The 27,301-nt window shown below is 35.8% G+C and overlaps 4 protein-coding genes and 1 long non-coding RNA gene across 14 annotated transcripts in view; 4 read left to right on the forward strand and 1 right to left on the reverse strand.

The window, feature by feature from the left end:
- On the forward strand, window positions 1–2,649 carry LOC143303547 (uncharacterized). Its single transcript, XM_076623946.1, has 3 exons — window positions 1–68; window positions 186–342; window positions 1,156–2,649. Exons 1-3 carry the CDS (start codon window positions 1–3, stop codon window positions 2,647–2,649), a joined length of 1,719 nt encoding a protein of 572 aa, XP_076480061.1.
- Window positions 1,868–12,141, forward strand: LOC117162115 (condensin-2 complex subunit G2). Of its 4 annotated transcripts, none has more exons than XM_076623593.1 (18): window positions 1,868–2,008; window positions 3,270–6,630; window positions 7,054–7,213; window positions 7,396–7,530; window positions 7,638–7,784; window positions 7,860–7,976; window positions 8,053–8,220; window positions 8,300–8,602; window positions 8,678–8,851; window positions 9,072–9,398; window positions 9,478–9,787; window positions 9,868–10,052; window positions 10,113–10,352; window positions 10,419–10,741; window positions 10,820–11,177; window positions 11,258–11,551; window positions 11,614–11,753; window positions 11,865–12,141. In XM_076623593.1, exons 3-18 carry the CDS (start codon window positions 7,121–7,123, stop codon window positions 11,917–11,919), a joined length of 3,369 nt encoding a protein of 1,122 aa, XP_076479708.1. In that variant the 5' UTR covers window positions 1,868–2,008; window positions 3,270–6,630; window positions 7,054–7,120; the 3' UTR covers window positions 11,920–12,141. The 4 variants fall into 4 exon arrangements, with proteins under 4 accessions (XP_076479708.1, XP_033199857.2, XP_076479707.1 ...); XM_033343966.2 differs by lacking the exon at window positions 1,868–2,008 and adding an exon at window positions 2,646–2,839; XM_076623592.1 differs by lacking the exon at window positions 1,868–2,008 and adding an exon at window positions 2,646–2,822.
- Window positions 6,493–20,479, reverse strand: Cog7 (conserved oligomeric Golgi complex subunit 7). 5 transcript variants are annotated; one of them, XM_076623596.1, is made up of 12 exons: window positions 17,620–19,776; window positions 15,427–15,516; window positions 14,876–15,061; window positions 14,662–14,793; window positions 14,411–14,594; window positions 14,149–14,342; window positions 13,576–14,070; window positions 13,376–13,496; window positions 13,136–13,309; window positions 12,605–13,063; window positions 12,333–12,526; window positions 6,493–6,722 (listed from the first exon to the last, which is right to left on the reverse strand). In XM_076623596.1, the coding sequence occupies exons 1-11, from the start codon at window positions 17,704–17,706 to the stop codon at window positions 12,354–12,356; spliced, it is 2,295 nt and encodes a 764-aa protein (XP_076479711.1). In that variant the 5' UTR covers window positions 17,707–19,776; the 3' UTR covers window positions 6,493–6,722; window positions 12,333–12,353. The 5 variants fall into 5 exon arrangements, with proteins under 5 accessions (XP_076479711.1, XP_076479709.1, XP_076479710.1 ...); XM_076623594.1 differs by lacking the exon at window positions 6,493–6,722 and adding an exon at window positions 20,357–20,479 and having other exon boundaries at window positions 12,204–12,526; window positions 17,620–18,522; XM_076623595.1 differs by lacking the exon at window positions 6,493–6,722 and having other exon boundaries at window positions 12,204–12,526; window positions 17,620–17,974; window positions 18,159–19,776.
- On the forward strand, window positions 15,392–17,225 carry LOC143303479 (uncharacterized). Of its 2 annotated transcripts, XR_013059845.1 has the most exons (3): window positions 15,400–15,532; window positions 15,652–15,712; window positions 16,327–17,225. It is a non-coding gene; the product is annotated as an uncharacterized LOC143303479 (long non-coding RNA). The 2 variants fall into 2 exon arrangements; XR_013059846.1 differs by lacking the exon at window positions 15,652–15,712 and having other exon boundaries at window positions 15,392–15,532.
- A 371-nt stretch (window positions 20,480–20,850) lies between the features above and the next one.
- Window positions 20,851–27,301, forward strand: part of LOC117162151 (uncharacterized) — an 81,339-nt gene continuing 74,888 nt past the window's right edge. Inside the window, exon 1 of one of the 2 annotated variants that reach the window (XM_076623599.1) lies at window positions 20,851–20,983. The gene's annotated coding sequence lies outside the window, so the exon portion shown is untranslated. The remainder of the gene's footprint in view (window positions 20,984–27,301) is intronic. The other variant, XM_033344056.2, reaches the window with a different exon arrangement.

Raw genomic sequence — 27,301 nt, forward strand, 5'->3', positions numbered from 1 at the left:
ATGTATTTTTCCGAAGTGGACGTTGACGTTCTACAGCCAAGGTCTAGGGAGCCAACAGCTAGCTTAACGTTCGTATCTCGTTTTTAATCATTAATTTTTATGATTAATAATCATAGTACAAACGTGTAGCGTCCTAATATCCGTAACGTGGACGTGTTATGCTGTAAACGGATCGTTGGTTGCAGTAATATAAGGTCTTCGGACGACATCTCCAGCGGGTACAGCAGCGGGGAAGCGCTACAATCCAGCCGTACATCTCAAGGCGATTCGTTGGTTCGAACATCGAGCGTCGGTGCAAGAACACGCGCAAAACCTCGCTCCACCACGAAGAAGACCCCAGAGGTACTAAATTCAACCGGCCGAATCCGTATAAGAACATAAATCAAGGTTTAATTCCGCGCACTCGAGCCCCAATTTCATTTCTGCAACCGAAACTTTACTGCAACTGTTCCAAATGACGCTGATAAACAGACTAGAAGCAAGGCTGAAGCAAGACTGAAAATAAACTAGACTAGAATGAAACAGCAAAGGCGAGTCTGCGACGAAATTGAACCTTGATTAATTCATTAAGGACATTGGCAAATTTTTCCCTCGGCATTCTATGTATCAAGCATCGTATCAAGGATACGTGATTATTTCTTCCATCTGGACTCTGTCATTTTATATCAGAGAAATCGAAACGTGTACTTGAAACGTTACGACGATTCGAGGAGCGTTGGAAAACGGTGTAAGTGACAAGATTGAAAAATTGCGATTTTTTTTATCAGAAAATGTTCTACACGGCAACGAGAATACCGCGATATAGTATTTGAGCGCAATTTAAACGCACACTCTAAACAGTCATTAATAACGCTAGAAGGTGTCAGAACGTTGCCTCTACAAAGAGGATACACAAGCGCTAGTAGACGTTACTTAATTGTTTCTTCGCTTTTGTCTATGTCATCTATCTAAACGAGTTTGGACATTCGTTTGAGTGGAGTTTTCTTTACAACAACGAGATATTATACACAGCGTTTTCCACAGACGCTCTTCGACTCTCGCCGCCTAGTCCTTAATGACGATTTAAGTTCGTTCTATTTAATCTTTTCAAATTATGCAGCAGCACATGATTAGACGTTTCATTTGATAATATAACGATTTTTATGATATTTGAAGGACTCGGGAGAGGATTCCGACAGCATCGATCCTTCTTCCTCCAAAAATGTCTCATTTCCGACACCTTTGAATCTCATCACTCCTGAACAAGCTCTCGAGATCTTGCTTCTACTCTCGAAAAACAGTAACGTTGCTGATTATATGAAATTCGATCGTGGCACCTTTACCGCAGGTAACGATGATTTACTTAAAAATACCAGTCAATCAGGCCCGCCGGAACTAGAAAAAAAAGAAACGACGGAAACGATCGATAATTCACGGCCAGAGCCTGTGCTAGCCGCGGAGCTTCGAATAATTGAAAGTATAGAGGCGAGGACCCATCCTGAACCTTTATCGGCTGCAGAGAGATCAATTAACGATGCACAGACGAAGCGAATCGAAACACAAGACGCAAAGACCGAAAACACGATAGAAAATATTACGAATAATTTTACTTGTGACGAAGCTTCTTCCGAAAAATTAACCGAACGGTCAACACGGACCGTAACGGATGAACTCTGTCAGGATAAGTTCGACGAGCTGAAACAACTGTTAAACGACGCTCGCAAGGCGGTGAATAACATCGTCCACACGCAGGAAAAATTGCAGCGTAGCGTTACACCCGTCACTGAAAGGTTATCCTCGGAAGACTCGTCGCAAAACGTGGACGTTGAAACAGCGAACGAGAATGAAAACGCAGAAAAAGATGGCGAAGACGCGAAAGCATCGTCAGAAAGAACAAAAGAAATAGAAAATACAGCTGACGACAAAGACGCGGTAAACATGGTTCCGGAATACGACAGCGCCAGCTACTTGGACGTTTGGACAACTCCGAGTGTGTCGCGTAGTAATTCCGACAGTCTTGGCCGAGCTGGTAAGTACAACAAGAAACCAGCTCCCAAAGTACCTCTCACGGAGAGCGAAGAGGACTTGAACGAGACCGATGCTCAGAGCGCGTTGAAAGCCACTTTGGTAATTAAAACTGGAACCTTAAAGACCTTCTCAAACACCGGCACCGCGAAAGACGTGTTTATCGCTCACGCTACTGGCGCGAAGTCAAAGGGGAAGAAGTGTAAGAGGCAGCGAACGAAGGAAGGCTTCTCGAAGCTGCTCGCTATTCCGAAAAATATCTTCCACAGCGCGTTTTCGAAAGAACGCAAGGCTTCGAAAACAGACGACTCCAGCTCGGATATCAGCACGTCCGAGACCAGATCGAACAGCATCGAACCTCAGGAAACGATTATCGAACTTGCGCCGAAGCCATCCAGCTCCGGTCAAGAGATAAACGTTCAGAATGACGATAAAAGCGAGAACGACATTTCTGACAGTTCTAACAGCTCAGACACTTACGTACTCGCGCCAAGCGACGATAAGGAAACCGCGGATAAAACAGAGAACGATGAAACAAAGAAAGTTACCGAGGAGAAAGTGGAGAGCGCGAGCGTAGAATCGCAGATAAGAGAAGCATCGCAGTCACCAAAAATTGGCGAAAGATTAGAGTCGGATATTTTCTAAATGCTGTCGTTTAATATCGTATAAGATATAATCGTGTACGTTGCGAGAGTTAGACGGGTCTCATTGACTGGTTTTCGTCGACGATTTAAGTAAACCCAATATCATCGGCTCCTTCCTAGTCCTTTTCGTCCACTTTGTCGTACTGAGGAAATCTGGAGAGAAGAAACGGATTAGTTCGTTGGTTCAGATCGTATGGATATGGTTTCTAGAGTGTTTTTTTTGATAATTCGTTAGACCACTAATCGCTTACCGAGTGTTACTTCTTACTAGAATGTTAAACATGCATGTTACTCGACGATTAACACGATTACAGCGACACAGCTACACGATTTATTAACCGTTGCTTCGAGAAGGAAACGATACCACCTGAGGGGAATTTTTCTGTCAGTATGCTCCCCCCTCCCCTCATGTAGTAGTATCTGTTTCCTAAAGTCAGTGTGGTGTGTAAATTATTATCGAATCGATCTCTGTTTTAAAGACTGCGTCGTAAAGAACGCTTAGCGAATGATCAAATACATAAAAATGTAAATAACGCGATATCGGGCAGTTTTATTTGAGGATCGAACGTTCACCCGCTAACAGAACGACGATAACACACAGAATTCGTCTTTATTTTTCAGATAACAAGCTTCGCTACCCTGCCCCGCAGCAAGAAGACAAGTAAGAAGAAGGTGGCATGAAATTTAGAAACTGCTGCTGATCGTATCAAGGAATAAGAGCAAGCCTTTTCTTTCGACTTATTTGAATTTCTACGTGCAGCGATAAAACGATCAGCAGCAGAGACAGCTATAAACCTATGAAAATGCATAATGCATCGCGCGACATTGTGCCCTAGCACTAACGTTACACGATTCGTTTGTACATAGTTTCTCTCATAATTTCTATTTCAGTTTCGCAAGAACGTGATTCTCATCGATTGTAATCGAGCATCTAGTTAAATAGACATAGGAGAATTTGTCCTGTTCGTCGGGTTACATTAAAAAAAGCAAAGCAACGATAGAGTAAAAAAAAAAAAAAGAGAAGAATCAGCCATTCGTAACCGATCTGTAACACCGTTGCTCACAGTCATCCAAGAGGTTCTTAGATACTTCTGTATTATGCTTTTTATCGCGTATCCCGAGACCCGTGTGCGTAACGTCGTTTACACGACCACACACTACGGTTCTAATCGAATTTTATAATATATAGGTACACGCGTAACGATAACGGGGGAAGGAAAACTTCCGGTGTTTATCGCACTCGATCAATGTTGCTTATGATCAAGCGTAGACCTTATTAATAGAGACACGTGATTTACCGTCGATGCCCGAAAATCGCATGCGATTCCATTTCTAAGCTTTTCTAAGCTGTAGCTCTCGTGTTTCCGTCAAACATCACTGGATCATTGTAAAAAGAAACAAGAAGATAAAGAAGAGAAAGAAGAAGAAGAAGAAGCACAATTAAAAGAGTCAGTTGTATTTGCGAGAGAAAGGGATGAATTTTATGAAATCTAGTCAACAAACAAAACGTACTCAGGCAACTTTCGAATAGTGCCACTCAACTTTCTACGTATAATTTGTCTATATACATACGTAACTGTAGCTAGCAGAGATAGGGAGACGTGCGGTGATCGATGACCGATAAACGACCGTATGAAACTAAACGATCATTGCACTTTTTCACGGAAATTAGAACTCGCGAAGCGTTGCATAACGTTCGTAACTGTAATAAGACCGTAGAGAAATTTGTAAGATCCCGTTGACGATCAGCCACTTGTCCTATGATTCTGAAATCTTAAGGTTGCACGTGACAACAGTCCGCTTACGTGTACTTTCGTTCGAACTCGAGTCGTGAAACGGAACAAGGCACGAAAAGACGCGCAACGATCTGCGCTTCCCTTAAAGTCTGAGTTTTGTTAGATCTGAAAGATAGTTGGAATCGAATGTTAGCCTCAAATCGGCTTTATTTCAACGTTGAACCACTTGTTTCCTAGCGATGAAAGAGCGCGAGGGATTGAAATTAGAAATCATTGAAACGTACGCGAATCCCTGCCCGAGTGAGGTGCATGGTATTATTTTTTGCTTGAGAGTTGGCAACTATGACGTGATAACTCTTGTTTTAATATAGAATCGCATCTGTTTATAAGTTGTTTGCGCGCACGGTATACCGAGCAGAAAATTTACGCACAAACGCCGTAACTATCTCGAAGGAGAATTGTAACGAGCAATTGTCGATCTTATCGAATCTGTACTTTAATGGTCACTGCGAACGCTGAGCGAAAGATGCCATTCGAGGACGTAATATTATCGTTCAGTTGAGAATTTGTTGTACGACTATATGATTTTGCTAGATCGTAGGAAGAGAATGCAGCTAATGCGACGATCGAAATACACCGCAGAAATTGTAGATATATTTAGAGGCGAACAAAGCTTCGAGTTAAAGATTTGGAAGGTTCTAAATATCTCTACTTAGCAGGTCGACATTTGCATTCGCTGCATTTTATCAGATAATGTAACAAACTTCGACGCTTGTCAAGGGAAATTCGTTTAATTGTAACTTACGTACGCGTATTGTTAATTCTTAACTATCTGGATACCTGGCCGCAACTGTACGTGTATGCGAAACTAGAAAGGAACATGCTCAATCTTAAGAATCTTTGCCCGTGCTCGATAGGAGAAAACTTGGAAAAAAGTGTTACAGTACCTCGATGTTGTTCGAGCTTTCTTCTTTCCAATTTTAATAAGCCTTTTTGGTGCATCGATAATGCACCATGAAATTACGTATATGGTGCTGCGAACTTTTTAAGTTATTTTATAATTATATATCTTGGCAACGTATATATAAATATATATGTATATATAAGGAAAACATGTTCTGAATGTTAAAAAGGCACCTGAAACGTTGTGAATTATGTGGATAGATTGGTTAACAGTATTTCGGTTTAAGTATATCTGTAGTCAATAAAGTCAGATTAAAGTATGGTACCTATGTGAATTTGTTTACGATATTAATTGTTTCGAAATTTGACAAAATGTAAGTATTCGAAATTATGTAATGTTAAGCAAAATAACTTGGACGTTGCTGATTTCCCTATCTGTATATAATAGAAATTAAATTAAAGTACTTACATTCTTATCAGAATAAAAATAATTCTATCAAAATGCCTTTATTATATATCTCATATTTATGTATGTTTTTATTTTCTAAGCATCTTTTTAATTATTCATTAAATCGTTCGCATTATATTTTATATAAGGAAAAATAATTTAAAATACTTAACTTTGTGTATCGACCCACATAGTCCGTATAAAAATATATAAATTACAATTACATACATACATCACATACACATGCATGTATTGTAACAAAGTCGTTATCATTTTTGTATCAGATGCAATGTTATCGACTCAATGTGAAGTAACTTCCAACTGTACCATCGTACATGGTTGAGTTGGATATATAGTTCCTCCATTCACCGCTCTAAATACGACAAGAAATCCCATAAGCTGCAGATCTATTCTATAGCTTATATGTGGCAATAGATCTATCTTCTACCCAGGCTGTGCTAGGATTTTCAAATGTGACATGAAAATGCATTGCGTGTTAAATCTAGAATACTTCTTGTCTATGCTTAAATACAACACCTCTTTTTGATGACAATTATAAACTTCTGGGTTTTTTTTAATACTGCGGTCTGCTTTCTTAAATTAGTATTATTAGTTTAGAGATAATTATGTATACATATATTGTACATAATCAAAATTGTACTCATTGTAATATGCTTTTAAAAGCATATCTGAACTATAACTGTTTTCCATTAAACGATCAATATGGCGACTTCCACATAATAGTAAATAAAAGTGATAGATTTTGTTAAACTTTATAATAAATTTCATTGAAAAAGTGTAACTGTTTATTACTTTTATTTTAATACCCATTATTACAAATGATGGTAGATGATGTTTTACATTGAAGTGACTTACATAGCTTCTTGTTATTTCTGTACGTTTTCTTAACACTCATTTTGCTTGTTGTTAAACATGTGCTTGCGCATTTGGAACATATCACAAAGAATTTGAAATATTCATGAAATTCTGAAATAAACGATTATATTTATTTTCAGAATGAATTACAGTAATAACTTTTGTCATCATTTGTTACTTTATTAATTTTAAAAAGGCATTCTTACAATTATTTCATATTTTTTTCAATGTATAATTTAAGTATTTTTCGACGTATTTTATAATTAGCGTTATTATCTTTTAGCTATGATTAAACCTTTTTACGATATATTTATAGCAAATATAGAAGTATGTTACTCAATTTATAATCTTTACTTCATTGTATTCTTTTTTACAGTTTTTTATTATATACATCGAAATTATCCAACGTATGTACCAGAAATATATGATATCGCTTTTTCAGATCTTAAAAAAATACGCATATAATATACGTTTGGTTTTAAAAATCGAAGCTGTGATAATATTAAAAAATGTTGCAACGACATCGTTTATTAGGGGATAAAATACTTTTTCGAATATTGAAAAATAAGAGCCCCCTCGTTAACAACATATGCGAAAAACTGGTATTTATAAATAAATAAAATTACATATTTTATTAACAGTATATGCTACCATTAAGCTGTAATTCATACACATATTTTGTATTTGTATTATTTAGTTACTAAGATAATCTTTATATTTTTGTATAGAAAGATCAGTTTTAATAATCTAATATGTTTTTATTTATAATGAATTATTATTTTAGAATAACAATGTGAAAAACATTGTATTATTATCAGAAGATGAACTTTGTGAACTATGGCTACATATAAAAACTGTATTATTAGAAGCACAAAAATTATGTAAACAAACATCAAAGAATAAAGACAAACATGTGAAAGTAAGGTCACTTAGATGAATATATTGTATGATATTTTGTCATTTTACTATTGTTAATATAATTATTATTATTATCATTAATACAATATATCTATGTTATCATTTCAGGAGTTTAATCTTATGATTAAATTAATACGTACAATAACTATCATGGCTCTTGAAACAATTGTACAACGAAAGTTTATACCCAATGTTCTATTACAAAACATAATATTACTACATTCTGCTGTGCTACCAAATATAAAAAATGAACAGGTTGATGTTTAATTATTATCATTTATTCTTTTAATATTCATATTTTTTAATTTTTAAATAAAAATCTCTCTAAAGGCTAAAAATGAAATATCAAATTTGCTGGAAAGGTGGTGGATATTAGACATGACATGGAAAGAGAAAGTGATAAGAAATGTATTGAAATACCTCATCCAAAATAGCAAAACTTCATTGGTAATTATCCTTTGAGTATATAAATACATGTGAACAATGTAACTTCAAATAACTGATTCATTAATTATATTTTTAGCAACATGTAAAACGTTTATATGAGATAAGGTCTAGTATCACATTACTGAAATGCACTGAAGATGTGCAAGAACTACTTAAACTTGTTCGAGAAAAAACTGTGATGTCCCTTGAAGAAGGTCGAATGTTGATATTACATTTATTTACGCTTGGGGAGCAATATATATTGGTACAAGTTATAAATTATGCCAAAAAGGTTATAAATATCAGTTTATATCAAACTAACATTAACATAATTGATATTTCAGGGAGTTCATAATAATGTAAGGGTAGTATTACAAGATATTGAATACAGTTATATTCCTGCATATGCAGATCTATATGCAACAGCATGGTTAAATGGAACTGAAAAATTTAAGAAATTTATTGTTGAAAATTGTTTACAAAATATTATTTTTTATTGTTTCCGAACATATAGAGATGATACAGGAAGGGGAAAGCTTGGTAAAAATCTGCTTTCATTTGTTGCTGCTATGCATGATAGCAAGCATCAAGCAGCAAAATTAATGATTCACAATGAATGTAAACCTTTACTTTGGCAATATTTAAAGGTATGACCAGAATGAAATTTACATATACACATATACATAATATGTTATAAGCACCAAATTAAATTCTTATCACAGGCACATGGGTCTTTCATCATATGCAATGCTGTAGAGATTCTCTTTATAACAAGTTCTGTTCAATATACATGCACTCCAAGAGACAGAAATAAAATCTATATTCAAAAATATTATGAAACAATAACAGATCTCTTAAAAGATTCAGATTCTGAAGTGTGCAATGTTACTATAAAAGTATGGTAATTTGTCTATTATTACTTTAACCTCTTGCTTTACAATATTAGTACACATCATATAAGGACATGGATTATGCTTTCAATTCAATAAAGAGGTCTGTTTCTTCAGTCTGAACATTATCACCACTTACTTAAATAGTTACTAACAAAACTATAAGGCAAGGGGTTAAATATTTCAAAACTAATTATTGATATTTAAGAAATGTGAACATCTTTAGGGTCTGTTTAAAATGTTAGAAAAATATTGGAATAATGTTCCAAACAATATTATTCGGAGTTGGTTAAATATACTACTACAACATACAAAAAAAGCCAGTAATTCCGAAATAAGGGCAAACATTTTTACTGGTTTAAAAAAAATATTAGTTAAAGAACGATCTCGTATGATACTTAAAGATTTTCTACCAAATTTCGCAAACAGTATTTATGACGAAGATCAAACGGTATTAGAAGCGTTAATTAAACTTCTTTACCATGCACAAAGCCAACTTGGAATACCATTCTGGAATATAGTACCCTTGACCTATGTTCTCGATCGCTTAGAGGTATACATAATACAAAATAATATTTGACTATTTGCAAATAAAGATAATATTAAATTTAATGTCTTATTATTATTTTCAGACTACTCAAGATGAATTTGTCTTGCAAGAATTAGTAAAACTTATGTGGTTACGTATATCGTTGAATGGTACACATCACGATAATATAAAGGATGAATTAGCATACATAGGAACAAGCAATATAAATGCCGTTAGAAGATTTTGTTTGCATTCTAAATCTGTTATAAGTTTGAGTACATCCATGAAGCTTATTGAAACTTTGTTATCTGTGATAAGAGAAGAAATGGAATGTTTACCTGTAGCAAAAATATTAAACAAAAATTATAATAAAAAAGTTAAATTTAACAAGAAGAAGAATAGCTTCGAAAATGGTAATAATATATAATTATTGCGTGATATTAAATTTATTAAGTTTACGTCTAAACATTAATAATTGTGTTTATCGGAGTAGATTCTTCAAATAGTTGGAATGATGACTTTGATAATTATAGAGCTATAAATATATATATCGATATTATTGCTATGTTATTAATACCAAATATTGAACATAGTGACGAAGGAATATTGTATAAAAAAGAAATTAATATTTTACAACTAATTGCACATGCATTACCAGAGCTTTTCAAGAATTTCAGAGTAAGTATTCATAATTTATTCCCTATAGGTTCCTATAATATGTATGTAATCCTTTTTCAGGAAACACCAATAAACGAGTCAATAATATTTTTATTTTCTTTAATACCTCCGACATTTTTTTTGAATAAAATTGGTATTCTGGAAATGTTGATACAACAACTGTGTGATCCCAATACTCCTGATGAAAGTCTCCTTTCAATTGTGTATCTTCTCATGAAATGGAATAAGGGAGATACAATATTATTCACATTAACGAATCTTTTTACACAATCTTTAAATACAAATGCAAGACATAATCAGGTAAAGATATTGCTTAATAAATATATTAATAACAATAAGATATAATACTATTAAATGTTCATTTAGAATACTGCACATGATTTCCAAATTAATGAGAAGGGTCTAGAATTAAGTTTACGAATTCTAAAACATTTACTGCATGTTGAATATCAGTCAGTTTTAATGAATAAATATCATAAGGACATACTTAAATTTTGGGAAAGTTTACATAGACTAAGAAGTTTTATAGAAAGAGAAATGAATAATGAATGCAATATAAAAAGTCTTGTATCCAAAGATATAATTATAAATTTTTTTAAAGAATATATATCAATGATTGCAATATTACATAAAAAGGATGTATTTGATACATCGGAACATTTTTCAGAGATTTTATTATGGGTCAGGAGGTATGAAAGTTAATTACATATTCTTATCAATTTTCTAGAAGTATTGTTATTGTTAACATACCCTTTCTTTTTACACAGGACAATAGTGACACACATATCGCACATTGATGTAAACATTATAGAAAATCATTATACTTGTATAAATATAATAAAAAGTACCTTTGATATGTCAAATTTACTACTGAAAGAGTGCAATATTACTCCGAAACTATGTTGTGATATCGTACTTTTATATTGCAGTTGTTTATCATCACCAAATGGTATAATTTTTTTAAATGATGCATTTGATGCAATAATGATGTTATTAGATTTTAGTAAAATGGCTTATGACGAACAAGAACCAAATTTATTAAACATTGTTGTACCAAATTTTGTATGTATTGTAATGGTTACTTTAACTAAATGTAGCAAAGATATATTACTTAAATATACAAACGTAAGTATACGTAATGAGTTATCTAAAAAAGACGCGGTAAATATTTTCTACATTAGAATTAAATAACTTATTAATTATAGGACAGAAAAATACTGCATAAATTAACGCAAAAATATTTTTCCGTTATTAAAAATACTTTTGACGATGAGAGTTCTTATCTTTCATATATAACTATTATGTTTAATGCTGCAATCAGTAGTATAAGTATGGAAATTACACGTTTACTACAACGCTCACATATAATAGATGAAAATATTATAAGCACACCGTTTCCTTATCTAGCAAAAGAAATATTAAAAATTATTTTAAATACAAAAAGATATCAAAAACTGAGTATACAAGTATTAACAAAGACAATAACAAGTTGTGCAAAAGTAAGTATATATACACTATTTCAAATCTATTAATAGTGTAGCTAATTCATTTCACATTTTAGATTGACATGTTATCTTCTCTGATAGTAATATACAAAATGCTTAAATCAAATAATAAAAAAGTTATTAATTTACTTAAAAACGTGACATTAGCATCCAAAGTACACTACCAAAATCAATCTTGTGATACTCTCTTTGATAGGTATTATTAATTTTTTATTCTAAAAGTAATAATATGTTAATCGTAACCGTAATCACGTGATCAGAAAGATCATAATATTGATAAGAAATATAATATTCATAATTCTTCCAGGTCTATAAATGATGCAATAGATACAGTTATAGATGCCATATTGAAACAAAAATAATACAATTACCGTTTATGTAATAACTAATTATGTAATTGTAATAAGCCAATATATCTACTACGCGATATATTTTTATTCAATATTTTATGTATTAATGAAACTATAAAATTATATCTTTTTGAAAGTAGAAAATTTTTACGTTAGTATATCAATTAAGATACTGAACGTAATTATTAATTACAAATTAATAATTGAAATAAGGATTCCAATTAGAATAATTAGAACGAGAAAAAATAAGATTTCTAGAGATATAATGTTTAAAGTTAAATAAATATACATACATATATTGTATATTTAAATATAATTATTTTTTGTACAAGAATATTTCATTTGTTTACATATGTAAAATATTTAAATAAATTATACGAAATTGTAATTACTACAATTGTTATGTATTGTAATTTATGACTTACTGTTCCGCCATTGCACGTTACTTAGCCAGAAAACGTTATATTTCTCATTTGTCTGACTGCAGCTACAACTCTGGCATTGCATCCAGAGCTACTCTTCTGGTAATCTTCTGGTGGGAGTCTTAATAAAAGAGACATATGTTGTAGATTTTCTGATAAGGATAGACCAAGTTCCTCTAATACATTACCAAGGTAATCTGCAAAATATATTATACATATTAAAAAATTGAAGAAAATGTTTTTAATATTTAATTTTTTGATACAAAGGTACGTACCTATGTCAGTCGCAAGTTGTTTACATGCAGCAGAACTTAGCTGACAAATTCCTAATATTTGATCTAGAAACATTTGACATGTTTCTTTAGCAATGATTTCTAATAAAATACCAGTAAATCCAGATTCAGTGGAACTTTGTGCATATTGTGGATCTGCTGCTTTTAATGCCTGCGTAAGGCTTGGATTTTCCCTCAGTAAAAATGGCTCTAAATGCTGTGGTAATGTCATCAAATATTGCCCAACTTGAGTTATATATTCCTGAGGAGCAAAGCTATAATCGGGTAAATCTGCACTCAAATGCGTCATTTTGTTGATTTCTGTTGACCATGCTGGTGCTTTTTGTACTGATAATAATTGCGTAAAGATAGGAGCAAAGATTACTTCATATGTTGCACGATGTAAATCAGAACATAGTTTGTGAATAGACTTTATTATTGGATCAAGAATTGTTTCTTCTTCTGTAAAAGAAAACATTTATTTAAATATGAAGTAATTGATGTCATCTATGAAAAAATCTTTATATTGATTACCTTTTTGAAAAGATGCAGTTAAATTTTCCAATTCATTTTGACTTGATGTATGTAAAAGTAACTTTTTATATTGATTAAAAACGCTACCACTTGTACTTTGCAGCTTATTATTAGCTTCTGTAATGTCAATTATCAAAGATTTCTCAAATTGTTGAATCTGTCCCAAAAGATCACCTGTATATATTGGAATTGACAATATTACATCAAATTTATTTAAAAAAAGGAAAATAAAAATGCTACCTATAGTTTGCATCAAAGTAAGGCACATTTGGAACAAATTCCAATCCTCATGTTTTACTTTTTTGTGTTCTAATTGCCGTATAGCCACTTGATATTTGTCAAGATATTTATTGAAGTAACGCTGTAAAAATAAACATCTTATTACATATACATAATGAGAAAGTCTTTTTATCTTAGCATTTTAATTAGTTTAATATTACAGTTAGAGATTTTAATACGCTGGGATAACCACAACCATCTGTAAAGAGTTTACATCTTTTATTGGCCTCATTTGCATATTCCATTACTCTCGAAAGACTAAGGGAAAGGTTATTGATCGTATCACTTAAATCATCTTGAACAGAATCTATAGATTGCAACTGATGTTCAAGTTGAGCTGTTTCATAAATATTGTATTTTGTAACATATGGAACATAAGGTGCATATATTGCTTGTGCCAATGCTAACAATTTTGGAGTCTGTGATTTTCCATGTGATGATGTTTCAATAGCACCTTGCAAGTTCACAGCAAAGTGCCTTGTAATTTGTTTAAGTTCAAGTAAAAGTGACAATTGCATAGCATTTGTATGTTGTTTTAAAAGAGCTTCTATACATTCTGGAATGCCTGGGTCCAAACTTCTTAAAAGATCAGCATATATCTCAATAATTACATCAACTGAGGTACTACTAGGGAATACTTGGTGACACCATTTCACCTGTATTGAAATCATGTTACCATAAGAATAAAACTTATGTTATATATGTTAACACAACATTTTTAAAGTAAAAGCTACCTGATCATTCCAATTAGATAATAATTTATCATAATAAGTATGTAACCAGTAAGAAACATTTTCATCTTGTGCTAATTCAATAGTTCTGCGCCATTCTTGCCCTAATGATACTTTCAGACAATTGTGATAATACTTGAGAAGTTGAGGCAAGCGTTCCATTTTACTAAAAATATCCACATAAACTTTAGATTGTTCTGAAACAAAAATATTAGTTAATTTGTATACAGTGGCAAAGGTTACAATTACATTCAATATAACATACCCAAATTTGCAGCAGTAAATGCTTGAACTAACTTTGGACTAGCTATGGCTTCTAACCGATTTTTTAAACCTTCTAATTGTAATTTTTTATCTTCATAGTCAATAACATTTACGAGCATAGCCAGTGATTTTTGCATACTGAACAGTTTATTTGCTATAGCTTCTATATCTCCTGATTCAAATACCTGAAATGTTAAAAATAACATAAAGCCAAAATTTACAAGCATTTTCTTATCTCAGTGAATACTATACCTCTTCAACATCATTGGCAAGTATACTCCAATTATCAGCTTCGTGTAATCCTTGTTTAGCAATCTGTAAGTCTGTTTTTATTTTATCTATTCTCTCTAATGTAGCCATTGATGAAGCAGTGTCTTTTTCAACCTATTTAATAAATTAATATCATAATAATAGAGAAACAATAGAGGCATTCAATCATTTCAGACAAAAATATCAGAATAAAAACCTTTTCTATTTCTTGTTTAACTGCAACCATTTTTTCTCTCAGAGCTAAAGCTTCTTGTTGCAAAAGTTGAGTATCTCTTAAAACTCTTGGCAAACTTGAAAGAACAGACTGACTGGTTTCTTCTAAAGCCCCATTGACTTGTTGCACATACAATTGTAATTTCATTACCAATGATGAAACAAATGCCTAATAAGGTAATATATAAAAAATATTTATACAAAGAGATAGAAAGTCAGAAATTTAGAAAACATGTAAAATATTATCCCCTTGAATTTGAATGTCGTGGCGATTTCGCATTCGAGTAGTTATTTATATGAAGTAACGATTAAAAAAAGTTTCTAAAACATTTTTTATTTAATGTTATAATATTTTTATATGCAATGTAGTGAAAAAGAATTATCTATAAAAAGGCATATGGTGTCACTGACCGCGATGCAATAGAAGCAGTCAGTTTAGTAACTGACTGTACTAGTGCAACTGAAAGTCAAAAACTGTGTCGAGGAAAGAAATAGAACCCGCGCAATCGAGATCACACTAACTGTATGACTTACATCTTTGTTTTCTTGTGCCTCGACAGATTTAAACGTTTTATTAATCCAATCTTTCACATCGAAAATATCTTCGGAAAATGCAGATACATCCTGAAATCGGTTTAAGGTTAGGAAAAACTTGATCTTTTATTTTAAGAATTTTCTACATTTTTCCACAAAATACAGTAATCATTTAAAATATTTAACAGAGTATATCGAGTTTCTGAGCGGTTGTTTTATTTTCAGGATTTTTAATAAATATTTCGTTGCTTACCATGATAAATTACAAATCGTTAAAACTTTTCAGGTAATTTTTTTTTAATAAAAATGTAAAATGTAAAGTATACGGTGCGAATGGTACGGTTTCGGGAGTCGAAGTTTATTTTCTCTATATTTTATTCCTTTTTCGGATGCCGTATAGCGCAGAAGTGTTTCGGTACACAGCCACTTTGCCGTTGCACTTCGCGTGTTGTTTCGTGACGTCGGAACCCAGAAGAACGTTATTATCGTATTAGATTACAACAAATTAATTCGTTCTATGTGTTTCTTTTCTTCTTTTTTTTTTTGTTTCCTTGCATTAGTATTATCAAACATTTTTGTGCATTCCTAAAATATATGTAGTGCTGCAAGGTCTATGATCGTCAAACAAATCGATTGTGCAAATGTGCAGCATTTATACTTCTGTAATGGGACGCAGTTCTAGATTATAGATTCAGTTAATTCGATGTGAAAACGCGAAAATTTCGGGAAACTAAAATGACAACTTCGATACACGATACTTTATACATATGTGACGGTATTTAAGATTTAACGATAACGTAACGATACAATGAAATTAAAGAAAAGGATCACTAAAGATAAAACGAGTGTCTTGTTTTTTCTCTGTAATAATTGTGATAAAATGAATATCTCGGATTCCAGACGAATACTATAAAGGAAAGACCATTTTGGAAGGTGCTGTTCACCCCTTTGCGACAATCAGCTCGGTTTCCTTGTGACACAGTTCACTTCTCTGGATTCCGATAAACTGCCTAACAGAAGGATATAAATCGAAGAAGAAAAGGGAGAGAAGATGGAAAACAGCATCATATCGGCCGTTTCCGGGCCCTTTGTTGATCGCCACGCCTCCGAAACTGCGTTTGCGCGTGACGATTTGCGCAACAGTTGGAAGTTGGAATTTTGCCTGGAAATAGCCTTAATCTCGACGAAAATAAGGAGAGCAGGCTGAGCAGAACTGCAGCGGCTATACTTTGCCCTTTTCTTTGCGAACATTGAGCGCATCATCTGGTCGAGAAAAAGCCTATGTTTCTCAGGTTGTGCTGCATACGCATGTGCTTCGTTTTACCATGTCACACGAATTTATTACATACGTTATTGATCATTTGATACCTTATTTATGTTCATTTCATGACTATAAGTTCTCTAATCTTTTTTGTTATTGAATATTTGAAACGAGATCTTGGAGTTTCGAGTTCACATGCGTAACAAGGGAATTATTCTTTCGCATAAAGTTGAACTTTATTACGGACGGCAATCAGACCCAATCAGTACGGCATATTAGAAGCGTATGCATTTAATGTCGCGTATAAAGTGCGTCGATCAGAAGTCCAATTTTGTAATCTTGCTGTGCATATGAATGCGTGCCGCTGATAAATTGTCCTTCATTTGGACCAGGCTGAGACTTTTCAAAAAAAGTACTATTTCATTTATTCATTATAAACAAACGAAAAAAATATCAATCATTACATTTTACAATATGAATTTGTTCTTTTTGTGTATTAATGTTGATGTTAAAAAGTTGTTGATAATTTTTTATTTTATTAATGATACGATTTAATATTCGTAATTAATGTTGGTTCGATAATTTTGCTACAGTTACTGCTTCTTATATATTTGATTATCTATCCCAAGGTTTTAAGCGAATTAATGTAGAATAAGTCGAATGCAGCTGCGTGTTTTTGCAATGTGGAAAAATTATGGAACCATCAACCTTACACGGAAAGACCATTGTACCTGGTCCCAGGGCGACTATGCGATACGACCGTCTGTAGGAAGGGTAAGAGATATCCTCGACCTTGAGGTTTGTACCAGCCAATCCCAAGCCTTTATTTCCTAGCAGTAGGTATGGGATTGGTTACATGTTCTCCACGGCACTATTGTATTTCCAAGTGCTTCCGGTTAAAAAGACAGATTTCCGAAAAAGCAAGTATATACCTGGTAAGTCGATAGAACACGTAACGTCGATTTTTTTTTCTCTTCTCTTTTTTCCATTTCCGTCAATGCACTATCCCTCCAATGCATACTGCTGGCTAAACAGCGTGAAAAAGTAATTATCAACTCGCGATAACGAGTCAGCAAACGGATTTTTACTTAATCTTCCTTCCTGTATGAAAACACACGTTCGCCTTTGCAAAAGGTACACGCGATTCAGAATGAAGAACAATTTACTTGGTTTTGATTACACATTGTTCGACCATGCGACGAAACAGCATGATCGGATTTACCGTGGCTGTGTAGCACAGGGAACTCATCATTGTCAGAAACGCTGCGATCAATTAGAAGAACGTATCTGAAAAAAGACCATAATACGACAATTATTCTGAAACTGAACTGAAAGTCAGTCCCTGTGACACACAGTCGAACGTTGAGAGCATTTGGTATCAGCCTTTGCTGTGGTGCTCGTGTTACATCTGGCTGCGATACGTTACATTGGACCAGCCGATCTTTTACCCATTTCTAGTTCACATACTTACATATAGGTATACTGCACTTCAGTTCTCCAAGCCTCTTATCTTTGTCGGTGTGCTCGATAAAATGCTTACACAATTACTCACAAAATTCAAGGCGAGTATTTGTGTTTAGAATAAACGAGCCCCTGCTGCACGAATTTTGCAAGTGTATAATCACTCCTACACAAAGCACTGTGTGTGTCGCATTGCATTTCAATACGATCGTTTTGGTTGTGTTTTTGTTCAATCGGCCCCTTCTCATGAATCAAGACCTTATCTTTTTGAAAGTTCTGGGAATAATAATAATCTCTCATCGAATATGTAACCCTATTTAATTGAGGAACTGGCGGAAACTTTCGAAAGACAATCAATAGCTTCGTCTGGCACTCTGCAAAGTAAACGTTTCGAGGATGTTGGCGAATGAAATTAATGATCTTCCTTCAATCTCGGTAGATTGCAGCCCTTTTCCCTCAAATTCGTAATATTCGTATCTTATAATATCTGATTCTTCATTTTACTAAAATTTGCAACAAGAATTTTCATAGTGACGGTATGGAATTAATCTTTCGGATGTGCTGGGGAATAAGATGTATTGCGTGTATTCGCTAGTAAGTGTAGTCGTAGCATGCAATATGACCGACCGTTCCTAGGTAACAGGTCTTTAACCTATGTATCTCAAAACGTTGAGAACTGGAAACGATCGGGCGGAAAAATAAGAAGAAAGGATATTGAACTTTTCTAAAATTTTCGAAGAATTAGAAATACGTTGGACGAAAGGAAAAAAGATATGCGAATATTTGATGGTTGAGAAAGATGCACAAACTTGGTATGTCAGCGATACGTTTGATCGCATTCATGCTGGAGCGTAGGCTTATCTCGGGACGTGTACGGGAGGATGAAATTATTCAGCCGGTAACGGCAGAGACTGTACCGAGGCCGCGCTACACTTCTGAGAAAATAAATTCTCCCGCGCTTCTTCAGTGCCCGTAGGTTCGCGTTGCCACTTCCTTCGTGAATTCTCTTCCTCGAAGATCGAGTTGATTCGAATAGCCAACCTTCCCTCTGGGGACCATAAGGGGACGAGGCTCTCTCGACTGCGCAATTCTCGTTGCAGAAAAAAAAAGTAGAGACGCTAAAAAAGGTAAAAAGGAACTGAGGCGAAGGGGATATCGAATTTTTTTGCGGCCCCTCCTCGCTTTGCGCCTATATTGATTTTTAGAAATTCCTCGCGAGACGGTTGAACGCGAATGTAGAAAGGAGTGAGCGAGCGAGCGAAACGAACCGGCGAAGGAAAGAAGAAAAGAAGGAGAGGAACGAAGCAGCCGGAAAAGATTCGCGGCCCTCGAGCCATCGCGCGTTCTAGGGCGGTGCAGCGCTGTTTTACGAAACCTTTTAGCGGGCAATGTCCGATAGAAACCGAGAGAACGTAATTAACTTGGAACTTATCAAGCCGAGAAGCGTCGCGTGTTTTGCGTCTTCGCGAAATGTCTCAACAGAATAATTGTCTGGAGAATACTCTGTCACGTTTTGACACAATTCGAGCTTATTTTATATTGCTCTAGAAGCTGACATTTACGAACATGTTCGTTATATAATTCATTAATAGATACTCTTTCATTTTTCATAAATTCTTCCAACGATTCGTCTGCTCTACATTCGACTGCCGACTTTTCTACGTTAGTGAGAAGATCGGTTAAAAAATCAGAAATTTGAATAATAGTAATATGAAATTTAAATTTAAATTGGGAACTTTCAGCGGGAAATCGGAAAGCTCGTGAAACGACGAGGGAGAAAGTAGAGTAGGAAATGTTCGTTCGATAATTTATTTTCTATGAGTATATTATATAGCGATGATGTATAAAAACGGAAGGTAAGAACGTTGCACGCGAACTAGAGAAGTTGAAATGAACCGTTAAAAGTTCCAGCGGACGAAACGTGAAATAATGGTAGGAGGGCGATGCGTGCGTGTTCGTAGGTATTTATAAGATTCGTAAGGATGTTTACGGCATTTGTTTCTAACAGCGGGAAAATTCCCACCCATATTAGACATAATGCGAGACGGCCCTGCTTATAGTCGAAAGCAATCGAAGGTAGTCGAAGTCGTCCGAGGACAGTGGAAAATAGTGGGATGTTTCCCCTCTTTCGCTTATGACCATCCCTCAACCCCTACCATAGCGCGCATCCCTTCCTTTAGGCTCGATGTATCTCTGTTTCTCTCATACCCGTTGACGGTTCTCTCAGTCGCTTCCTTCTCCCTCTCTGTCTCGCTCTGACTGGCTGCGATCTCCCTCTCTCTTTTCTTCCGTCTTTGTCTGTCTCTGTTTTTCCTTCTTGCTCGTTCAGCTCGTTCTTAACGTCAAACCACTTAGGGCCGCAGACCTCGGCAGTCAGTCGATCTTTCCTAGCAGCAGCATTCCGGCATTTTCCACCTGATCGCGCGCGGGCGGTCCGGTAAACGCCATTTTGTTCGTCACGTCTGATCGTCACGTCTCCTCGTTAGAGAGAGGAACCTCGTGCGTAGAACGTTTGTATGTGCCGCGCACCCTTCCACGCCCCGTGCAACACCTGCGTTATCAAAAACAACAAACGAACGGCGACGCACTTTGTAACACACGCGCGCGGTTGTTGTGTGGTGCGGGTGGTTTACTTTTCCCTATTCCGTGAAACCGACAACCGGGCATTGGGAACGGAAAAAGACGCCGGGTGTTGTTTTTCCGTTGACGAGACCCGCACGGAACGGAGTGCGTGACCCCGCGTGGTGTTTTCTCTCTCTGCTCTCCACGTTATTCTTCCCTCGGTCACCACCACGTTAAGGACCTCGACAACGCAGTTAACCGATACGTGAGAACGTGAGTACGCACTATATACTTTATTAGATTCACGCGCATCTCGACTGTCTTTCCGTCTATCACGCACACGGTCCCAACGTTAGATCTTGTTTTTTCCTGCCTGCATGGCATCGTCTGCCATGTTAGACCGGCGTCTCTTTCTCTTTCTCCCTCTTTCTCGTTGTCCCTCTCTTTTTACTCTCTCTCTCTCTCTCCCTTCTCGCGCCGTCCCCCTTCCTCGTGCTCCGTGTAAACGCGCTCTCTCCCACCTCCGCTCGTATCTCGACAGGAGCGTCGACATGAATTTTCCGATTGCGAATTTTAATGTTAATATATAATGACGGTCGCAATCACGATGTTGATGACAGTCATGCTGTTGGTAAGGAACGACGACGACGCCGCCTGTCAACTAATCTCTTGCCTTCATTGACGTGCTGCTCCTGTATTTTCGCTGTTTGTATAATTCGTTGCTTGTTACGTATATGTGCTACGAGCATCCGTACGATTGAACAAAGAACGCTAGAGAGGGAAAATAAACAGGAGCGAGAAAGAGAAAAAACGAGCACGTATTCGTAGGACAACAAAAGTTAATACAAAACATCGTGCCCCCGTAATTCTACGCGAATGTACATGATTTCTTCGACCTTTTTTGTCTGTTTTCGAAATGATACTCTTCGCGGAAGCCGTGTGTACTTTTCAGAACAGACATAACCTTAAACGATCGAAGAATGAATACATACACCTGACCGGTTTATGGGTATACCTTTGAAGGCATAGGCGCGGTTCTTAACACTTGGACGTTACCGACGATTCAGCACGTGTACACGCGCGTTCGATGCTCCAAGATAGTGCATCTAACTGTAACCAATCAAAGCAACTGGAGATTTGTTTATTTCGCGTGCTGGCGCAAAAGCGCGGGAAGCGGGAGGGTTCGAATCGAACCGCGAGACGCAACATTTTTATAGCCGACGTATTCACGGGACTTTAAAATGTTCTAAAAGAAGTATTATACACTTTCAAACAGAAATTGCGTCTCTAAATTGCGAAATTTTGAATCAGAATGATTTCAAAATGACTCATCATTACGAATCAGATTATTTTCCATGAATAGTGCCGCGTAGTAACCGAGGACGATAGTTAATTCTATGCTTATCTTCGCGCGGAAATTTTTCGTTCTAGGAAAACTTCTAATCAGTTTCGCCGTTTTTGCAAAAACCAAACCGCTGTTGCAACTTTTATAACAGCCCGATATCGCGTTACGCGTACGTTTTTCATTTTTTTTTCTATTTCTTTTTTCTTTTCCTTTTTCTTCTTCTTTTTCTTTTTCTTTCTTTCTTTCCTTTCCGCGTGACGTATATTATGTTCTCGTGAAATCTGATAGAACGTTAAATGTCTTTTTGCGCGGATGATCGGCAACGCTGTACTTATCTTCGAAATACACTTTGTCGCGCACAATCGAAGAGCGAAAAAGAGTTTTATCAGAGGAAAAATTGAATCGCGCGTCCATTCCCTTGGCTCGCTCGTTAAAACAGACGTCTACGTTACGCGTGTCGTTTTTTTTTTTTTTTTTTTGGGAAACAGTAGAAAATTATGAAATCCTATTATGTGAGGCGTATTTTTCATACGTGCTTCCTTTTTTCCTCCGTAGGAATTGCATTATCTCATTCGCGTACCTCGCCTCAGTGGTTCCATTGACGGTGCGTCATAGCGAATTATTAAACTCTTCGAAAAAGAGCAATTACTTGACGTCATTGCAGACACGTGGAGCAGAGCGCGTTAGTCGTAGTAATTTATGTCATCGCCGGCGCGGAAATGGGTTTTTCCAAAAATAAAATACGACCGAACCGATCGCCGTTCGGCCACACATCGGAAAATTACCGATTGACATCATCGAATCTGTGCATTTTTTCAAAATACTTTCCAAGTTAGCCGTGGGAAATCGACGCTTTTCATGTCTTCATGAATTTTTATGGATTTCTTCTTTTCTCTGAAAAAATAAAGTAAGAATCGATTGCTGTATTTGCATCGAGAAAAGGAGACATAGCTAGAAGCGCTTCTGGCGTTTTCACGAATCGATTTCACGATCATTTTTAATCTTTGTAAAAAGTCGCGACTATGCAAATAATAAATTAGAATATAAATTGCATTCACCAAATGAGAATATAAATATCGTCGTTTGTTCCTCTTGTGTACGTTTCAGACGAAACGAGATATATCATTTTCTGAACTCAAGCGAAATGAACGCGTAATTTTGTTATATTTGAGCTTTACGGGGTTTGTAAGTTTAGTAAACTCTGATTCCATCGTATAGTTAGCTCGTTAGCCGTACTTGTCTGCCATCGAGATTAGAAGAAACCGACGAACAACTTTGAACATTTGTATTTATGTCCCCGATGTTTATTGTAAACGCCCTTTCTTTTTTCACCATCTTAACGTCGACCAAAATTACTCATCTATTCTTCTTGTTTTCAACATAGTTTCACACGGCCGTTTCGCATATTTTTCCATCGATTAGTTTGAATATTAAACGGCTAGCTACGTCAAAAATCAGTGGGAAAAAATTTCCCCGGCGAGTAATAGCGAGGAACGTGTGGAAAGGAAAAAAAATGTGTTACGTTGTCGATAATTGCAACTATGATACAATAACAGTGTAGTAGTAGTAGTGGTAATAATAGTAACTGTGAGGATTCAAAGATCGATCATAAAAAGAAGCACGCAAACACAATTTGATTGATCGATAAGAGTAAGAACGATATGGAGAACTCACGCAGCCATGTGATTTCGTTGCATGCCAATGTATTATGGGCTTTGATTGTCAGACTGGTATAAACCTGATGTTACGTTTTACGCACTCCTCGACATCAAAAAGATTGCTAGCGATCCGACACGGAAGGATCTCGCGAGAATTTGGCAACCATTATAGCAACGTCGCAAAGAGACAATGAATTGTTTATTCCAAATATAAAATTGCTCCGACCTTTATTGCCAGTGAATAACAAACTATGTATTTATATCGATGGAACATACAGGGTGGTTGGTAACTGGTGGTACAAGCGGAAAGGGGGTGATTCTACGCGAAAAAGAAGTCGAAAATATAGAATAAAATTTTTTTTTTTAATTTTTCCATCGAGACAACGATCTACAGTGAGATCCGTTATAACGTACCGCACGCGAACCGAGCGAAAATTCAAAATCGATTTTCTCGAAAACAAAGCCTCAAACGAAAAAATTTTATTCTATATTTTCGACTTTCTCTATTTTTTCGCGTAGAATCCACCCCTTTCCGCTTGTACCACCAGTTACCAACCATCCTGTATATATACCAAAGAGTTTATAAAATGTTCGGACATCTGTAGAAATCCTTTACAAATAATATACTTATGTAATATATAATAATAGTAATAATATAATATACTTATACAATAAAATTGAGAAACGAAGTTAATCAGTTTCGGCTCAAACGTGTTGTAACTTCTACGTACATCTTCAGATTAGTTAAAAATTTGGCATGATTATTAATCAATTTGTTGATATAATCGTGACGGCCGTGTTTCATAACAATGCTAATGAAACTTCAAAATGTTTTATATAGTCGAACATTTTCTATGGTAAATGTTCCATTGTAGATAGATGCAGTGTCTCTGTGAACATGGTGGGGATAGGAGTCAATATCGAAGATAAGCGTGCGAACGTCTTGACTCGGCCTCGTTCAATCTTTTTCCGTGCGTTGAAAAATGTGTTTTCTCTCGGTTGCTCGCGGCCAGCTGCACCGATCTTCCCTCTCGCGTGTATATACGCGTATTTCTGTAACGGGCGGGATAGTGACCCGCGTAAACGTTCGAAACACTTGATATCATTTGCGTCGCCTTTCGTCCCATTGTTGAAAACATCGCACCGACAGATAATTAGCTATATCGTTTCTCTGTTATCATTTTTATTTGTCGCGAGTGCATATACTTTGTTTCGCGGTATTGTCCGTGTGTAAATATTAAACGAAATGCGATATACTCGGTGCGCGTCAGCGGTCCGTTACGAGCATATGCACGTAGGGAATTTTCGGTTCTTAATTTCCGTCGACGCGTGCGAAACCAACGCTGTAAATATTTGCATCGTTTCTATTTTTCTTCCCTCTCGTATGTATCTTAAATTGAATTTTCTAACCTGTTTAAGTTCTAATATTACAGGATAATTTACGGTAAACTGCGTACTCGACTTCTCGAACGTCCTCGACACGTTTCGAGTATTGCCATTTTTTTTTCGCTTTTTTACTCGCGTCTCTAATGCTAACTTGTAAGAGTGATTTATACTTTCGTTGTTACCAGCATCTTTTTCCTAGTAAATACTAATAATCCGTGACGAACGCTGGTCACCAGTTTTGTTTCTAAGGCCGCAAGAAGCTTAGATCTTTTTTTTCCACTACAATTTCTATTTACTAGGAATTTTCTGTTTCGTCGAATTGAAACCGGTTAAGTATCGTGCGTCACCGAGATGTTTTGAAGTCGATAAGAAAAATATAAACTTATTCAAAAAGCTTCGTACTTGTTATATCATATCATGTGTAATTCATCAGTTTTTTATTAAGAGCGAATTAATTTTGTACGCAGTACAGTGACAGTTAAATTCTTTCTCGTGTTTTTAATTCGCCACGATCGGATTTTTCTGCTTGCACTAAATTGTCTCGTTTAGATTTTTTAAACATAGTAATTATTATGTAAACGGCTCGTTTACACGTGTCGTTTTATTTATTTAAATATCGCTGGCAGCGACGTCGTTGAGTAATTGAACAGCGATACGCGTATACTGGAACTTGTTACATTAAGAAATTGGTCGTAGACGATAGGGTACTTAAGCATCACCAGTGAATTGTCGCTTTGGACGAAAGGCCGTAAAACGCGGGAGATGATGAAACCGAGCGAGAAGTAGATCGAATTTCAAAACACAGCTACTGTCGTCGGTTTGGTTTTCTCTCCATCACGGTGCGTCCGGACAAAAACTTCAAATTCCGTAGCGAGGTAACGCCACAGGCGAAATTGTCAGTATGATTAATACCGACGAAGGCAAAACTAACGTTGGCGTGGCCACCTATGGAAAAGTCGATAACTAACAAAAAATAGTGCCACAGAGTGTGGAATCAAGAGAAATTGAGCCGAATCATGAGTCGTTCGTCAATTTATGTACGCGTGAAAGTTAGTATCGCGCGCGCGCGCGCGCGCGCGCACGCCGCTAATACTTTTTTCGCCATAGCGAAACCTCTGGAACGGTTTTCAATTTATTTCATGGATTTCTCTGCTACTCGTTTAGAAATATCATCGCACGAATATCAACGTAGATTATTCTTTTTTTTTCTTTTTTTTCTTAGGCGATGATTGAACGTGTAGGGAAAAAAAAAACTGTTTGCAAAGTAAAATTTCTAAAATTATTGCAATTTAGTTCTTACAAGATGGCAGAGAAAGAAACCTATTTGCACAAAAAGAGAAACGGATGTGAAAACGGCGATAGGTGTTTGAAGTTGGAGAATAATTAGTCCTTTTGACTCTACGATTTCTAGATTTTCCATAAAATTGTCGACGGCTATACGAGAAGCTTTCCCACGTGTTTCATGGAATTCCACTTTCACACGGTATAATTCCTTGAAATGATACTCGTGCGTGTTGAATGAGTAGAACGAGTAGAAGAACCGCGGAGACAATTAAACGTCAATAAGATAGTGGCGCGATGCGCGAGTAGGGAATAAGGTGTCGAACCGTCTATCCGAGAAACATGGCTAATCTCCGAGAAGGAAGAGAGAACTCTCGGGTTGTTGCATGCTCGAGGATGTCACGATGCGCCACGGAGAAATCTCTTTGATTTTCACACGTTGCGTCCAAAACAGTATTCAAGCGACGTTCGCACGACGCGGCCGCAAACCGAATTGATTTCCCCCCTTCTTCTTTTTTCTAGCTGGTCCTGCGTTTTTCAATCTTTTCTCTATTCCGCCCTATTTTCTTTCATTTATATTTTTACTCGTTTGTTTCCTCCGTTCTACGACTTATTTATCTTCGTTCTTTTTTCCTTTGTTTCTTTAATTTGCAAAAACCACCGATAAGAATGATTCATGGATCGTAAAATACAAATTATCGGGTACAAAAACTTTGCTGCGAACGAAACAATATCGGATGGCGCCGTGTACGGTTTTATACGGCAATATACACAGGCCTCCTTAGTTAACCGTGGAAACAGCAGTTTCATTATTTTTTTGCGCCGTCTTCGATTTTCTTCATTCGGTTCCAAATATTTAGTTATTCTCTCGTGACAGCCTGTACGATATAGGTTCGCTCATAAGGTAAGAAATATGGGTTA

The sequence above is a fragment of the Bombus vancouverensis genome, chromosome 13 (assembly GCF_051014615.1).
Source record: "Bombus vancouverensis nearcticus chromosome 13, iyBomVanc1_principal, whole genome shotgun sequence".
Taxonomy (NCBI): Eukaryota; Metazoa; Arthropoda; class Insecta; order Hymenoptera; family Apidae; genus Bombus; species Bombus vancouverensis.